Source organism: Onychostruthus taczanowskii, unplaced genomic scaffold, assembly GCF_017590055.1.
Source record: "Onychostruthus taczanowskii isolate IOZ18803 unplaced genomic scaffold, ASM1759005v1 scaffold49, whole genome shotgun sequence".
Taxonomy (NCBI): Eukaryota; Metazoa; Chordata; class Aves; order Passeriformes; family Passeridae; genus Onychostruthus; species Onychostruthus taczanowskii.
The window spans coordinates 5,548,708-5,566,888 of NW_024502458.1; the positions used below are offsets into that span (position 1 = coordinate 5,548,708).

Sequence of the window (18,181 nt, forward strand, 5' to 3'; positions counted from 1 at the left end):
CAGAGCAGCCTTAACATCTAATTACTGGAAAAGCAATATAATATACAACTTAACCGTGCCTTTGCTCCTTGCCAGAGCTCTCATTAGAGCTGCTTGGAGCAGTGTATGTTTATAAAACACATCCCAGTTTACACACTGGTGTTTACTTACCAAGTCTCCTAATGCCCAGCCAGGCTGGGTACCCGTGAGCACCCACACACCTGCCAGCCTCAGTGCTGACCTCTGCTTAAACACAGAGCTGTTTTAGCTCTCCCAAATCTGACCTCTGGAAAACGAGGCACAGGAGGTGGAAGTGGAGAGGGGGAAGGCAGACAAGAGGAGATTCTCTGCACGTGATACACCTGATGTGAGGAAACCACAGCCTCTACCCAGCTGCAATCCTTCCTGAGGTCAGCCTGCACACACCAGCTTCTCTCTGGACACTGGGCTGCCTCTGTTTGGAGATTTGTATCTTACAGGACCTGGTAACACCTATCAGGTGTGCAGGAGGATGAAGCCCACCTTTGCAGGTCTTGCCATCGAACTGGAGGGTGAATCCCACGGGGCAGCTGCAGTGCACTCCGGTGGAGGTGTCCTTGCAGGTGCGATCGCAGCCGCCATTGTTCACCGCGCACGTTTCTGGCAACGACACAGAGCTCAGGTTTCCCCAGGGAAATCAGAACCAAGAAACATCATGGGATACGAGGCACAGCCCCAAGCACTCTGCTTTTCAAACATTCAGCCTAGAACACATGAGCAACTGCTAAATACATGTGTTGGCAAACTCTCTGCCTCAGCTATTTCCAGGCTTTTTGTGGAAACTCTACAAACCAAAATGTTGTCTTCTGGGTATTCCATTTGTGTCTTAAACACAAATCCCTGCTCCTTGATGATGAATCTGTTACTGCCAGTCAGTTTCCTTACACCCCCAGTGAATCCTGGCTGATCCCCTGACACTTCCCACCAATGAGACACCTGATTACACTCAGCACTACTAAATGAGTTTTCTTAAATCCCTCTTGACTCATCTTCCCTACTACCTGTGCTCCCAGTCATGGTGGGTAACACCCTCACTGAGCATTCCCTCAGCCTGAGAATTCAGGTGCCATTCCAACCAAAGTTTGCTCCTCTAACTCCCTGCTATGCAAACTATGCTTAAATCTCACAGAACCTTGCTAGTCAGCACTCCTCATCCAGTCAAACAAATATCTCACTCTTTGGCATTCATCCTCTTGTCATCAATCTAACCACCTCAGTCAGTCAAACAGCCTTTTCACTGGCTGGACAAATACAATTTTACATGGCATGTGTTGATTGAGAGAACTGCAAAAAACACCTTTTTTATGTCTGCTTTTTGAAATCTACTCTCTTCTAGCTCTGTATGCTTGTTTTCTGCAGCATCAAGCAGATGCTACTTATTCAAGTTTTGAGAGCTTTACTGGTTTATTCCCTCCCTGTCTCTCATCTCACATGCAGTATTGGCAGGCTGTGTCCAATCTCCAAGGGAAGACAGAGTGCATCTTCTTTCTTCCTCTGTCATTCTTTTTGAAAATAAGGCTATTCATTACATGTCTGAACACTAGGGAATGATATTATTTCCTGAAGAGATAATGGATCATCTCAGGCAGAATTCAGCCCAGAGCTGAAGGTTACCATAAAAAAAAAAAAACCAAAAAAGCCCCCCACTAATTCTTCAAACTAAAAGGTTTCAACAAGCAGCAGAATTATTTTGGATCAGCACTTTTACCCATAAGCAAGCGTCGCTTCACTCTCTTGTCCACATCAGCTGCTGCTGTGGTGTTTCCCTCAGAAACTTCAACAGCTTCTTCCCTCTCTGTAAGGAACATGAAAAAAGCAAGTGAGTAAAGGTGCCCTGACCAGAACCCTCACCTGACATCCAATACACACAACCAGCTGCATCACACACTGAATCAGAGACAGTCAGAACTGATCAGGCAGAAATAACCTATTTTTAAATAGCAAGTAGTAATAAGAATCATGAAGACCTTTCAGTCAAAACCATGAGAATGTTTTGCTTTTGTGGCTTCCTTACAAGTCATGTTTGCTTCAGTATCCTTAACAAAACAAAAGATGTGCTGCAGATGTAGTAAAGAGCAGCAAGATGAAAGAGCTAACTGAACTGCTCTGGTAGGAGTGCACTGTCACCATCCATCCTGGGCTAATTACAGCAACCAGCCAGTCATGCCTGAGCATTTGATTTCAATCAACAGACAACAAACTCTTCCAGAGACTGGAAGAGTTATAAATCTTAAGTGCTTTCTTTACTGGATAACTGCCTTGCCAAAACTATACATTAATTGATTTTAGAGTCCCAGTTTTTACAGATGTACTCCTTGCTTACACTCTCTGGCTCACACTACTGAAGAAACTGAATCTAAAATATCCCAGAGGGAAGGAAGCCTGCTTTGGTCAGTGACAGGCCTCCTGTTTCAGGGGGACCAGTGATAATTACAGGTTGCAACAGTATTAGGTAGCTACTTAAATAGGGAAGCATAACCTGCCTGGAATCAGGTTCCTTAATTCTGCACTCCTTGACATTTTCTAGCCATACTGTTATGAGGAGCATTAATCATGCATGCACAGCACCAGCACACCCCCCTGGAGCCCCTGCAGTGCATACTGACCCAGGCAGGTTTTCCCATCCACGTGCATGATGTACTTGGGGTGACAGCCACAGACAGGCCCGCTGTCAGCATCGTCACACGTGTGCTGGCAGCCGCCGTTCCCGTGGTTGCACGTCACTAGGGAGAAAACACAGGGCACTCTCACAAGCACTTCCAGCACCTCTGAAGGACAGTGTGCAGTCCCACTGCCACCTGAGCATCCAATGCACCTTCCTAGGGTGCCCCTGTCCTGAAGGGCTCTGTGAGAGTGAGACACTGCACAGCTCTTCATGGAGCTGAACTTCAGTTGTTATGGATGATGGCACAACTCCCAAACTGCAGACACTGCAGCAATCAACAGACCTGTGTGACAGTGTCCAGAAAACACATCAATTCTGGTTCAGTTCAAAGACACACAGTTCAGAGGTGCCATCCCACGTTAGCTAAAACACACCAAGTCCCATCTCACTGCAAACAGAGCACTATTTGTTCACTTTGGGAAACCATAAGCACATGCAGAATGTTGCCTACAAATGCAGCTCCTCTGGTTCTTGGACAGCTCAAATCCTGGTCGGCATTCACAGGCAACTCCTCCTTTGGGTGTTTCTCTGCAGATGTGGGCACAGCCATGGTCTTTGTTCATGCAGCTCATGCCTTCTGTAAAACAGGAAAGGTACAAGAGCATCAGCATCCTCGGCAGCTCTGGGTGCAGGCAACAAGGTCAGTTCAACACACACAGACTATGCCTCTAACTCTGGGAAGACTCTGCAGGGTTGGGACGAGAAGTTTCAGCTCATAGAGAGGAAAGGCAGCAAGTCCAGTCCTGCAAAGTCAATGGCCCCAAGGTTTCTCCTTCTGTGACCTTTTCTGTGCCTGTTCTTTGACTGCAAGGCCAAAGAGCGACATCCACAGATTTGTAAAGCATCTGCACTCTCATCCAATGCTCTCACTTTAAACTTTTAGGTGTTCATAAAACCCCCTCATTTCTTTTGAAAAAGTGGCAATATCCAAGTCTAAAATGAAGTTCTTATTTCTCTGCTTAAAAGAGCAGCCAGCAGACATGGGAATGTTTAGAACAGCAATCACAAGGGCCATCCCAATTTCAATCCCTGGCTTACAAAGCAGATTCCCAGAGTCATAACCTGTCTCAGCAGTGACCAGGTGCTGGGTCCTATCTCAAACCAGGCCTGTGTGCAGATTGCACACATGCTGTACATCAATTCTCTTTATCATTAACCATTTTGTTTAGTGCTGGGTCCTATCTCAAACCAGGCCAACGTGCAGATTGCACACATGCTGTACATCAATTCTCTTTATCATTAACCATTTTGTTTTCAATTTTTTTTCTGATTTCAGTCCACACCACCCAAGATAACCTCACTGGGTATTATCACAGTGTTCTGTATTTCTACACGCTTTCCCAGTTAGACAGAATTTAGTGCCAGTGTCTGCTTTAACCAAATGAAGAACCAGTGTGACACTGATGACTGGATTACTTTTGCTACACTTCCTAAAGCATTCTGTCATTTTTATCTCTGCCAGCTCTTGCACAGCACTCAATTGCCAGAGTGTTTTCCTGACCTTTGCAAAAGATATAAAGTCAATTAAACAGGGAGGAATAGTTTCTAAAATTATTGCAAAAGCTTCTTTCCCCTTGCTCCGTGGTTCAGACACAAATCAGTGTCTTTGCCATTTGCAAGAAGGTGGCACAGCCTGTGCACACACAACACAAAAACACCCAGTAGCTGGCTGAGTTACCCAACGGGATCAACTGACCAAATTAAACAAATAGGTTTTCTTTTAACAGAATACCAGAGATTTTTGATGAAGTCCTCTACAGTGCTACAAAACCAGGAAAGAGAAGACATCTGAATGCTCTCCTTGGGCGTACAGAGAGCACATCTTTACCATCAAATCCTCTGCCTGGGCACATTTGGCTTTAAAAGGACAAGTTACACCAAAATGCTCTTTCTTCCCAGTGAGAACATTCCATTTATGAAGACCAAGGGGAACATTCTTTGGCTGCAAGGGCTCATCCCACCCCAGCAAACTTCTCTGGAGCTGAGCAGATGCACAATCAGGAGCAGAAGAGCAAGGGTGACCACGCTGCAGAAAAGGGACTGTCAATTCCACACCCAATGTATTTTTTAAACTCACACAGCCCTTTTTTCAGCCTTACTACTGAGAGAAGCAAGCCCACTGCACTGTGAGGCAGAGGTCGGCCCATCACCATTATTCCACTCACTTCAATTAGATCCTTTTTCCACACTGCTATTCTCACCCCCTGCAGCACCAGCTACAGGACCCTTTCTCTATTAAGACAGCTTTAAGCAACAAAAGAATGGACATTGCAGAGCCCAGATTATTCTGCTCTACTGGCTTTCTGATTCGTTTCCCACAGTGAGGGCTCTCCAGAAGTCCCACAAGACAATGAGACTTCAAATGCTGCAGCACACAGGCACAGCCCAAGGAGCCCACAGGAAAGCTGTCACCCATTATTGTGTCAGTCAAGGAAGGAGACAACCTATGAGGCCACAAATTAGCCTCATTAGCTCTGGTGTTTTTGTGAAAGTTCTGGTCTTAAGCATGCAGTATGCTTTGGTCTGTTAGCTCGGAGGGGTTAGAGAGCATTAAGAGAATTATAAGCTTAGTTTCTGTCAACAAAGTTATTCTTTTGTCTCTATTGAGCTACCAAAGAGGAAACTGTTCAAGCAGGTACTTTGGTAAAGTTCACTGGCACCAAATAAATGGTTTATATGCTCCATTTGGGATTGCTCCATTCTGAGTGAGCAGACTTCAATCAGGTCTCCACAGAAAGCTAAAACTCCTTTCCAGATCAGGATGCATTTTAATAACAACGTATCCATTGTGGAACAAGGTACTCCACCAAACCCACCAAAATCTAGCTGACCTAAAAGGCAGTTTCATAGAAGATACACACATCCACACATTCCAGGATTTACTTTGGGACTGCTGCTTGCTTCCAAAGCTGGTAGATCTCTCTCAGCCCTGTTTTACAAGGTCGTATTAAAGAGATGTCTGTAAAGCCATAAATGCTGTGTGGCTGCAAACTCCTTGGTGGACACAGAGTCTCCCAGGTCACATTGTTCCAGTGCTGTTGCAATGGCAGACTGTGCTCCAGAAACAAACCCCAAGCAAATTTTGGTCAAATCTCCCCACACGCTTCCCAGACACACAATTTCTATTGTACCCTGGCCTACTGACCCACAAATATCTTGGGATGGATGGCTCTGGATTGTCCCACTCAGCCAAGAGAGGTGAACCCAGTGCCTACGTGCTTGAACAGATCCTGAGCCAGGTGAGACCTTTCCGGCTGGATCTTCTTGAAGTTACCCAGCAAACCTGAGATCTGAGCACTCCTGTCACTGCAAAACAAGCCAGCAGCATTTCCCTATCAGGTCACACTAAATTAATCTCTTACATGTATGATCTGGGTTTAAATATTTATAAACTTTTGCTCAGAAGGTGTCAGGACAACATTCCCAATCTGCTGAGAGCATTAAGGCTCCATTTAGGGCAGGTTCGAGCAGGCATTCTGTAGGACAGAGAGAGAGGAGGCAATGGTACAAAGAGCTACCAGACATTCTGAGAGAATAGAAAAATGGTGAGGAGCACCAGCACAGCCAGCAGAGCAGGACATCCCAGGAATGCTGTAGTCTTTCATCACGCTGTCTACATCCTTGCTAAGGGAACTTTTCCCCCAAAGCTCTCCAGCTATCCCTGTTCTCTGCAGCCAAGGCTCCAAGAGTGACACTGGCATGGTGTCCTGTGTGTGAGTTCACACAGGATTTAAAGGTGGCTTTCATCCCCCAGATCCCCTTCATTCCCACCAATTCAGCACAGCCAGCAGAGCTATGACTGTGAGATTCCACAAGGGAGAGCAGCAAGATTTGCCATCCAGAACAATAGCAGCCACAAAGATGCACTCGGTCTTTACTCACGAAAAAAATCTGTTTTCCCTCAAAATTTTGTATTCCCTGATATGGAGCAAGTGGAACCCAGAAACAAGGTGCACATGCATGGCTGTCCTGCCAGCTACTTCAACAGCTTCAAAAGGTAATTTCTTCTCCCACACAGATAAAGAGTAGCTCATTCCAGCAGGCAAGAAAGGATAAAAAACAGGACTGTGCACAACTTCCCAGAACACCTTCATTTCCTGTGGTTTAAACTCCAGGTCACTCTGCTTCTGTGTATTTAAAGGCCAATATTGCAGCCCACAGGGATTGATGATTGCAGCTCTCAGGCATTGATATATGAAGAATCTTAATGGGGCTGGGAGACAGGGAAGGATTGTTCCCTCATTTTACAGATAAGAAGCAAAACTGAATAGATGGTCTAGGCAGTAGGAGCCAAAATCTGCTTTGATCAATGCTGTGAGGTCTCAGAACCAGCAAAGTACAAACACTGAGCAATGCATACACAAGGCAGAGAACAGAAGTCCCAGAAATGAGCAGAAAAGCAGAGAACAAAGTGAGGGGAAAGATAAAGAAGAGAGATTTGGCTTACAACAGACATGCCCACCCAAGGGGAAAAAAAAAAAAAGTTTAAAAAAAAGGTGGAGAATCCTGAGCAGTGCTTTACAGTAATGAAGGGGGGAGGGGGCAAGGTAGAAGGGAAACAGTCACAGCATGAAACCTGAAAAAATGGCTTTTAAAGAAAGCAAAACAAGTACTTTAATGTTTTACTAAGAAGAAAAAAACATATCAGTCAAAACAGTGTGTTGAGGTTTTTCTTAAGACTGGTTTTGATAAAGATGTATTTTATTAGATAGATTTTATGGAGGAAAAAAGTCCATCTTTTTTGTCCTCTTTGTTTTCCTTTTCAAAGAAAAATACCTATGTTAAGTGGATGTTTGGTGTTACGGAAAAAGGGCCTTTTAGGAAAAAAAAAACATGAAGAGAAATTAAATGCATCTTTAAGAAAAGACACAGAATTCCAAAGGTACAAAGAAGGGAGCAAATATTGGTGACAGGGAATGCTGCTGCTGTCAGTTCAAGAAAGTAGAAGGTACTCAAGTAGCAGCAAGTATGAAAAAAGAGTTGGAAGTTTTTCCTCTCTTGGCATCAGACAAGACAAGGAGTTCAAGCAACCAATTTCAGTCCTCAGAGACTCCTCCATGGGTGCACAAACTCACATCCCTGCTGTGCCTTGTCCCAGCACTGCTGCCCCCCTGCCTGGCCCAGCCCTGCAGTGGCAACCTGAGCCACGGCCCGAGGAGCCACCAGAGCCCCATGAGACCAAGCCCAGGGCCAGAGGAGCTGAGGACACAAATTCTTAATCCAAACAGAAGAGCAGTTCAGCTCTGTCAGATGACAGCCACCTCAGCACCCTCATCTGTGGATGGCCATATATGTCTATAAATGTTGATCTCTTCACTTTGGGGATTTTTAGAATGAGATTTGTTTATTCATGCTCAGATTCCTCTTAGAGTTATGCCAACAATAAGCCATAGATTAAAGAAACCCTTGCAGCTTTAAGCACTTCTCACTAAGATTTTCACTGTACAGTTCAATGGACAACTCCCTGATCTGAGCAACCACTTTAAAGCATTCCCTAAGGGCATCCAAAATAATTTTGTTCCATCTGATGTCTAATTAGATATCCAAGACTCTGATCTCTCAAAGGTCGCTTCACAAAGGTTTCACTCAAAACAAAGCAGGAGATTTGAATACCTTTGGGGCTGACAAACAATAAATCTCTTAGCTGAAACCTAAACATTGTACAGGGAATCTGAAAGGTATCTGAAGGTAGTGCAGCTACTGCCCTGTAACTAAAGCCAGTGAAAATGCCCAGAACTCCGTTTGTGGCCATCCCCTGGGTTAGGGCAGAGTTTTGCTGCCCAGCAGAGCACCAGGGCCAGCGGGGGTGCAGAGCTCAGCCTGCGACAAGCGCAGCACCGCAGACACGCAGCCGGGATCAAAGGGGAGGAAGGGATGCAGCGCCTTCAAAGCCACTTAGAAGATCCTGACACACCGCTCCTTTTCAAAAGCAGTGAGGACTTCAAGACCCTTCACAGCTTTGAAAACATCAACCCAGAAACACTTTAGAAGGCGGTTTGTAGCGTTTGCCCGCGGCTGCCGCTCGGCGCCGGGCGGGCGGTACCTTCGGAGCGGTGGATGCAGGTGTGCTGGTTGTCGCTGAGGAAGAAGCCATCCTTGCAGCGGCATTCGTAGCTCCCCACGGTGTTGACACAAACGTGCTGGCAGCCGCCGTTGTTGAACATGCACTCGTCTGTGTCTGGGAGAGAGGGAAAGACGGAGATGAGCTTTGTGCTGTCACCAGGGCACGGCGCAGACAGACATCAGCTGGGCTGGGACACCCCCGGCTGCCCTGTGGGTGCTGCTGTGCTGTCACCCCTGGAAAGGGCATTTCTGCTGCTGCTCTTGCCGTGTGTGCAGTCTGCCCCCGAGGCACAGGGCTCCCAGCCAGCGCTGGCCAGCCCAGGCAAGAAGAGCTGATGGCCACAGCCTTGGCAGAGCCAGCCCAGGAGCCCCAGCAGCCAGAGGAACATTCCCTGTCCCCAGTGCACCCCACAGCCCAGGCACACCCAGCTCAGCAATCACATGGCTGCCTCAATGGGACAGCCACCCTTTGCTTCCAAACCCATCCAGGCTTTAAAGGTTGTAGTGGTTTTGGTTCATTAATTTGAGATTTCTTTTCCCCAGGAAGCTCCACATCCTAAAGCAAAAGTGGAATAAGAGAAATACAATCCTCAAAATAAATTCAGCTAAACACCTACCTCCTGCTCCTTATTTCACCCTAGCTAGAATTCACACACCACATCTCTTCTGGTGCTTGGTTTGTCATCCTCCCCCCTCAAACCTAGGACATCATCACTCATCATCAGGGCTGCTGCTGTGCTGACTGACTGCACAAGGACAAGAGCAGAAGTTCTGGAAGCAGATTTAATCTTGATTTTGCAACATTCAGAATCTCAACAACACCAGAGAACACAGAAGGGCTCTGCTTGCAAGACAACCAAGAGAACCAAAGAGTAGGAAAACTTCAGCTAAGCCTCTGAACAACAGGATGCCCATCCCAATCTCCAATTCTTTGGAATTTTACCCCTTAATAAGCACAGGTTTTTGTAACCACGAGTGCCAAATACTTCTCCTAGACTAATTTTCAGAAATTTTAACAGGAACTAAAAAACACTCAGTCCCTTAAAAACAGAACAAAACCTTGCTGAGGCAAAGCACTGGTCTCATTTGCAAATTCATCTGTAACACTATGTTTGCTCCCTGTTCTGTTCATTGTTCCTGGCTAATAGTACAATGTTTTTAATTTAACATTGTGGCATTTCTGGCAGAAAACAGCTGTCTTTTAAAAAAAAGGAGAAAGAGAGGCTTTTAGTAAGAAGCATAACATAGTATTACAACAGATTTAATGTCCACTGAAGGCAGTGAGTAAGTCAATTGGATGCAAAAGAATGTGACCTGCTGGAGAAAAAGAGCGGCTGACATATCTCCATCACAAAGACGCTGAGTATTTTAGAGTTCTGCAGTGATGTGAATGTGCAAACAATCATGAATAAACAGCCACCACGAGTCTTTAGTGCTACAGATTTGAACTCCAGCAGATGTTTCTGTCTTACAGACCTTGGAAAGCTTTCAAAAAAATCATCTCTTTCCAACAAGTAATTGTCTATTTGGCTTAAACCCAGGCGCACAGCAGAGATCTTCAAAAATAAGGGTGAGAGGAGGGCAACCCTGGCGTGAACAAAGTAAATAAACAGATTAAGAGAAGATGTGATCCAATTTGCTGCATGCCAAAATATTTATTTAACGTTTACATCACAACTCAAAATTGGCACATCAGTGGTAAAACCCTCACTGTAAGTCAACGACATTTTGTTTTATTTTATTTTATAGGTCTGCCATGCAATGCTGAGCAGCTTCCCAGTGACACAGCAGGTAGTAGATTTTGGTCTAAGTTATGTCAGTGGTCACAAACAGCCCAGCTGAAGAATGCCCTGGGTACAAAGAGAATACACACATGCCTTTTGGTGCCATTGTTAGAGGCAGCGTGCTCCTGCACATCCACCCTTCATGGTAACCTCAGCTGAACTCCATTCTGTGTTTACACAAACGCAAAAATAAGATGGATGTTCTGTTATTTTAAAGTATCCGCAGATATTTTGTTTCCCTCTCTACTTTATTTAAATATTTGGAACCTGGGGAGGGGAGTTCACCCTCTCCTCCACCTATGCTGCAGAAAGCTGGGCACACAACAGGTTCCCAGCAGGTAAAACCCAACACAAAACCACTGAATACTGCGGAGTTTTCTGATTTGTCCCAGCAGAAGAGACAGCCTGGGGATGGTCTGAGCCCCATACTAATGGGAAATAGCCAGCCAAACTAACTGCAATTATGCAGGGAGGGCAAGGTTCCCTCTGACTGCCATGGGTATGGGTGTGTGTCCAGGCACATCCACATGGGATGCAGCAGGAGAGGAAAACAGCCATTCTCTGAAAAAGCAAATGGCACAGGTAGCACAGGATGAGCCACTGCCCAGCGGGGGTCCAGGAAGCAGGACAGCTTCAGCAGCCTGAGGCTTAGTCCCTCTGCTCTTCAGTGGCCTCCATCATACACAGCTACTGCACACTCCCAACATCCTCTCCTTTTGGGAATACTCAGAGTGAGAAGCCCCCACATTACAGATAGATTTGACAGAGAAGATCCCTAAGCCTGGAAACACACCTGACAACTGATCCTAGGCTAACTGTGGGACAAAGAGGACAGTGATAGCACATGTTCCTTTATATAAACTCATTTAGCATAATAATAGATAGCATTTGGCACATTTAAACCCAAAGCACTCCACAGAAATATAGCACAGTTATCCTCATTTACAGAGGGGAGAAAGATTTTGCCACACTGGCATGGTACCTCAGTACCTGAAAATCCCTGGACTCACCAGCAACATTCTCTCTCTCTGAACTGACTGAGCCCAAGAGATGGCCAGGTGTTCCCCATGGATGCAGCCACAGGGCTGTGTTCCACAGCACTCACCCTGCCCACGAGCACACTCCTTACCCAGGCAGTTGTGGCCATCGTGAGCCAGCATGAAGCCGTCGTAGCAAGTACAGCGGTAATTCCCTGGAATGTTGAAACACTCGTGGACACAGCCCCCATTGAAGTCGTTGTCACATTCATCAATGTCTGAGGAATAAAGCAAAAGTCAATATGATGGATGCCCAAGTGTTATAGACAGGGATATGACTGCCTAAGTGTGAGCAGCAACTGCTGTCCAAAATCATCATTGTCTTGCAAACACACTATATTTAATGCATTTCTTGCTGAATCACTGAGAAAACACCCTGAAACCCCCTTGCATCTTTACCTTATGTTTTTTAAGGCCATAAACAATAAACTCTTTATCATGCTGAGTGAAATGAACAGGTGAAACTCCATGCAAGGTTTGCCTTTGATTTTGTGAACAAGAAGTAAATCGGGTGACGAAACAATCACTATTTTGATTTTAAAATCATCCTTCGTTATTTTCAGTGCTCTATTTCCTTAGAAATGCTCCATGCTGACACAGACAGAACGCTGTGCTTGGTCTCTTTACCTTCACATTTCCTCCCTTCGCCGGTGTAGCCCATTTTGCACGTGCACTTGTACAGCTTGGGGGTGTTTTGACAAATGGCATCTGGGTGGCAGTCATCCAGCCCCAGGGCACACTCGTCCACATCTGTGAAGAGACAGCAGGCTCAGGAGGGATGCCAGCAGGAGGAGAGCAGGGTGTGCCTCCTGAACACATCCCTGAGGAGATGACAAGGCTGAGCACCTCTCTGTGCTGCCCACAAGAATGTTGTGTGGTTTTGTGTGTCAGGACAGACACAGGCAGAGACAGCATCTGCACTTCAATTTGTCACATTCTACCTGCTTATGGATATATTTGTATGCAATTCAGATAAGCCCATGGTAAGCTTTTGTGCACATTTATAAATGCATCCAAACCAGTCTTGTAAGGGTTGGATGCTCGGTGAAATTCAGCTGATAGTTTCACAGAGATTCATCAGAGATTGTTAATCTTTCTGATTAACAAAAAGCAGTCACTGAAAGAGTTCTTGATCACATCCATGCATCACCTGCAGAAAGCCCAAGGATTTTGAAAATAACAAGGGGAGAGGATTGAAATGTATTTCAAAGTCACCACCAACAAGTTAAAGGACTGACTTACCATTAAACAGATGTACAATCGTAAAATAATTGTTTTTAATACAAGAATTGTATTTGGGGAGCAGCATTGCCAAATCATCTGACCAGCCATCTCAAAGCACAGCAAACTGAAGCAAAATATCCAGGTGGAAACTTCAGGGAAGAGGAAATGAAGAGAAAGAGAAACACCAACAGGAAGAAGTCCTGGAGATGAAGAAGTGTAGACAGAAGAGGAAGAAAAGTTACAGGCAGCAGAAGACATCAGCACAAGTTTTTCACACAGCAGAAGAAAACTGAAGCATGGAAACAGGAAGATTTCCAGCAACTGGCTAAAAGGGATAATTGTAGGAGCAACACCCCATGCAGGTACAAAAAGTGCCTCCTAAACCAAGAAGTAGTGCATGAGTATCAGCAGAAAGAGACTACTTCAATAGTCAGACACTTTTTATGGTGGGGATCACTTTCCAAATGGAAATTTCAGCCAGCACTTCTCCCATTTACAATTATAGCATTCATCCTGCTCTTTTTTTTTTTTTCCCTTTCCCCCAATCACAAAATATGCCTGTAGGTACTGCAGCAGCTGCCAACTGCAGAAAGTGTTCACTTGGTTTTAACTCCTAATGGGGTTTGGCAGTGGGAAACAAGGCAAAGAGCCAGTGTTAGAGCAGCAGTGCCTTCCTGGCTCTCAGGTGCACACAGCTCCAGCAGCAGCGATGGGGTCCCCAGATACTGCCACCAGCAAGAAAGGAGAAGGTGGCAAACAGCGGGAAGCAGCTGGGAAGAGCAGCAGAATCGGCTTCCTGTCAAAGCAGGGAAGTCAAGCCATTAAAAAATGTGGGAGGCTGTGAATTGAAGGAGCAATCATGCAAGGAAGGGCACGGGCAATAGCTGAGGGGTCCCCAGCTAGTGGGGCAAACAGAAAGGATGGGCAGGGAAGGACAGACAGCGGGCATAAAGGAGCAGCAGCCACACGTGCAGACTGTGTGCCCTGGGCACTGCCAGCTCTGCCCTGCCCGAGCCAGGGACACAGACCTGCCCCGGCAAGAGGGGTCCCAGAACACACACGGCGAGGAGGGGGCTTCCCTCTAAGGCAGGACACAGAGGCATCAAGCAGATCTCGTGGCAGCGGCAGGACAGCAGCTCAGCTGGGTTGTTATTTTTACACCGCCGTTCTGTGATCTGCAGCGTGCGGTAAAGAACCGCAACAAGAAGCCGCATCACTAAGGCATGCAAAGGCGTGGAATGAGGGCTAGGAAAAATCGGTAGGCACAGAGAGAGGTATTTCCCCCTGCAGTAACAGTATCCCGAGCAGAAGAGAGACCCTGGAGGAACGAGACTGCGAGCAAACATCGCAGCCTTCAACTTGGCAGGAGGGGGCGGTGGGAGAATCCCGGGGCTGGTTCCGCGGGGTCCGAAGGCAGCTTCACCCGCGGCACACACGCCCCTCCCCAGGTGCCCGCCCCGGCGCTCTCCCCGCTCCCAGGGCAGCGGGAACCGCCGGGAAAGCGGCGTTGGCAGCACCCGGGGAGCCCGAGCGCCCCGCGGGCAGCGACCGCCCGCGCCGGGCACGGCCCCGCCACGGCCGCACCTCGCACCGACACCGGCCCCGGCCCTTGGCCGCCGGCCTGGAGAGGAGAGGAGAGCCGGGACCGCGCGGTGCCCGCGGGGGGACCGCCGTGAGGAGCTGGGGCGAGCCGGGGACCAGGGGCGCTCACCGGGCAGGGACCGGGGACACTCATCGAGCGGGGACCAGGGGCGCTCACAGGGCAGGGACCGGAGCGGGGGGCACTCACCGGGCAGAGGCAGGGAGCGGGGGCACTCACCGGGCAGGGGCAGGGAGCGGGGCCGCTCGGCCCGCCTCGCACTGACAGCGGGCGCGGGGCGGCGAGGGCTGGGCGGGCCGCCCCCTGCCCTGCCCGGCCCCGCTGCCCGGCACACGAACCGCCCCAGCCCCGCCCCGGCGCTCGCACACCTGCGGCGCCCCGAACGCAGGTGTCCGCGGAGCCGCTGCCTCCCGCCGGAGCGGGAATGCCGCACACGCAGGCTGCCGGGGCTCCCCGCAGCCCGGGAAGCATCGCCCGGAGCGGACAAGCCCGAGCAGGGAGCCCGGGGCAGCCCGGACACACGCGAGGCGCTCCGGCCTCCGTTGGGTCGGTTCAATACAATATTGACGTGTTTACCGGGTAATTACAGCCCACTGCAGAGCGTGAATCCCTGGCTGAAGGCCATGCCAAAGCCCACGCATCACCCCACCCCCAACGCAGCCCCATCCCACCTCCATTCCCAGCCAGGGATTTCTCACAGCTGTCGCTCCTTTGGCAGGTAAAATTGGCTCATACATTATTCACTGAAATTATCATTTCCTAAATAATGTCTGACCTTTCAGGCTGGGAGCAAAAGCAGGCAGTATTCTTTTCCACCCCTCCCTCCCATCCCCATTTCACTGCCCTTTCTCTTTTGTTTTGTTCTGTGAGAAATACCGAGCTGTTTCTAGTTGCAAGGGCGGTTTATACACATTAGTAAATCTTCAGAATGAAACTTTCCCTCAGTCTTTGTCTTTGTTTCCTTAATGGCAGCTATAAATTACCACTCTCCTTTCTCACTGGAGCATTAGGCTTCATTGCTTTTGAAATGATCAAAGTTATTCTCTTTTTAAGTCCAATGAGAAGCAACCTTTTGTGTCTCCTGGACGGTTTCAGTCTTAGGCAATCTCATCTATAAATACATAAAGCTGCTCATTAAACACTCCAAGGATTTTCCAGCCCTGCACCATACTCCAATCTTCCCCTCACCATCAGAAAGCAATAAATGAATGAAGGGTTTCTCGCCAGTTTCCATGATCTCCTGAATAAACCATCATACTTGGGGTGGGAATTGGCACACCTGCACATCTCTCATCCAGGGATATCACTCAGGGTGTCTCCACAAACAGCTCTCCCAAATGGAATGGAAGCCATCTCCCATCCAGGCACATGGCTCCAAACCACTCACAGAAAAGCTGGTACTCATTTCAGACACTGCCCAGGCAAGTCCCCTCAATGAACTCAACCAGTATTAATTAACTTTCATCACAAGATTGGCAAAAGAAAAGTAAGAACACATATGAAGAGTGTAGCAGAAAAACCAGTAAGAGACACTGAAGAGTCGTGTAACCAAAATATCCAAAGCTTTCTGAGGCACCGTAAAAGCAAAGCATCTTTCTTACTTCTGTAAACTAAAACATAAAGTGAGACATAAATATTTGGGAATGCTTAAGTTAGATCAAAAGATCCCACTGCAGCTTGGAAAACAAACAGAACAATATCAAATTTATCTTAGCTAATGAAGCCATTTCTTATACATAAAGCTCAAAGTGTTTTGTGAAGGAGCCTGGCTATTATTTCACATATAACACACATTTGTTTATGATGAAGAATTGCCATTAAAATATCTCTTTAAAGACACAAACCAGACAAGCTCAGACCTCAACTCAGATGCCTTTCTGCAGCCTTTTTAACCATTTCCATTCACAGAGTCACAGTGACAGATGACTGCTCTGGGCACGAAGACCTTTACTGGGAGAGAGAAAAGCTAGAAAAATTCTTAAGATTCAACTTCAGTACTAAGTATAAGGAAAGGAAAACAACCATACCAGGAGAGTTGGACAGGAAGACAACCCAAATAGGACTGTTTGGGGATTTTTTTTTTTTCCCAGCAATTTAAAATAAAATCAAGTAACAAAGTTTCAGGGAGGAAAATAGATCCTGCCAAACAGCTACTTCCACAGAGGTAAAATACCCAATTCCTCTCTGCTCTCCATTTTCACTATCACATGCAGTTGCCTTACACTGGGAGATGGAGACTAAGCTGCCACAGAGCAGCTGGATGTAAAATCTGCTTCAAAAATTGTACACCTGATGTCCTGAGCAGGGATGAATACCCTGTAAATTTGGGTTGAAAATTGCTTTATGCTTCATAATCCTTGTGAAATTTCATTATTTAATGATGATCAAACAATATCTGAAGACATATAGATTGCCATTTCATCTGCACTTTAATGAGAAGTAGCAACTCTGCTGGCCTGCATCATATTGACCCAAAATTTAGCATGACTGAGCAAGCATGATGAGTGCTTGTGACAGCAGCTGAAAACAACTGGGAGGGCTGGGAGATGCCAGAATGGTAAAAGCAAAGTAGGATCCTGACAAGTGAGGAAATACTTTAAAATAAAAAAATGTCTCAGAGCTGTAGTTTCAAGCCTTGCTCATCTCCAAGTGTGCACTGAGTTTTGAGTAGTTGTTTTTCTTTGAAATGTATAACTCAAATTTTTGCACTTCCCATCTTAGTGTCCCAGGGTTGCTGTATTCTGTGTAAAAATAACACATCTTCAGTAATGAGCAGGACTGCATAGGACTCATCTGAGACAGAGGAAATTTCTGGATTCTCTGGTCACAAGGGGCATTAAAAACCCTCCCATGTAATTTATATGCCTTGTCTTTTTATGCCATTTGTAGAAAAACATTCCCCAAACATCAGATCCACCAGTGACATTTTAAATGTTGCAGGATCTGCATCTTAACATGCCACTGTCACCGAAACGAAGAACAGTTCCTGTTTATTGCAGAGCTGAACACAGCACGGCCTACTAATACACATTTCTGGAATACTAGGGGGGAAAAGGAGACACTTTGTGGTGTGAAATAACTTTTAGACATTTGTATTTCCTTGTGAGAGCTTTCCAAGTCATTGCTACAACAAATGGTAACATTTCAGACCCGGACAGCCCCTGCCCGTGCACCCAGCAGTCGCACAACACACTTTGCCCAGCAAGGCCCTGCTCTTGGTCCTCCTTTTCCTTGGAGGAAACCTGAAGCACCTGAGGCCGCCACCTGTGTGAGGCGAATGAAGCTGCGCTCACCTCAGCTGCACGCAGGCCTGCCCCGCGTCCATGCCTGCAGGGGATCAGGGCAGCAGGCTCTTCCCCAGCAGAGCAGCCCGGGCGTCTCTCACAGTTCCCTCCCCAGCGGAGCAGCCCGGGTGTCTCTCACAGGTCCATCCCCAGCACAGCAGCCCGGGCGTCTCTCGCAGGTCCCTCCCCAGCACAGCAGCCCGGCTGTATCTCACAGGCCCATCCCCAGCGCAGCAGCCCGGGGGTCTCTCACAGGCCCATCCCCAGCGCAGCAGCCCGGGGGTCTCTCACAGGCCCATCCCCAGCGCAGCAGCCCGGGGGTCTCTCACAGGCCCATCCCCAGCGCAGCAGCCCGGGGGTCTCTCACAGGCCCATCCCCAGCGCAGCAGCCCGGGGGTCTCTCACAGGCCCATCCCCAGCGCAGCAGCCCGGGGGTCTCTCACAGGCCCATCCCCAGCGCAGCAGCCCGGGGGTCTCTCACAGGCCCATCCCCAGCGCAGCAGCCC

General features: G+C 47.6%; 1 protein-coding gene across 1 annotated transcript in view; it reads right to left on the minus strand.

Moving 5' to 3' along the window:
* SCUBE2 (signal peptide, CUB domain and EGF like domain containing 2) overlaps positions 1-14,862 on the minus strand; it is a 38,815-nt gene extending 23,953 nt beyond the window's left edge. The window contains exons 1-9 of the mRNA XM_041415015.1: positions 14,760-14,862; positions 14,376-14,471; positions 12,195-12,317; positions 11,660-11,785; positions 8,727-8,861; positions 3,135-3,260; positions 2,625-2,741; positions 1,727-1,813; positions 502-618 (exon numbers count right to left, since the gene is read on the minus strand). Coding sequence (XP_041270949.1) covers positions 502-618; positions 1,727-1,813; positions 2,625-2,741; positions 3,135-3,260; positions 8,727-8,861; positions 11,660-11,785; positions 12,195-12,317; positions 14,376-14,471; positions 14,760-14,862 — 1,030 coding nt within the window. The remainder of the gene's footprint in view (positions 1-501; positions 619-1,726; positions 1,814-2,624; positions 2,742-3,134; positions 3,261-8,726; positions 8,862-11,659; positions 11,786-12,194; positions 12,318-14,375; positions 14,472-14,759) is intronic.
* Between the last annotated feature and the right edge of the window lie 3,319 nt (positions 14,863-18,181).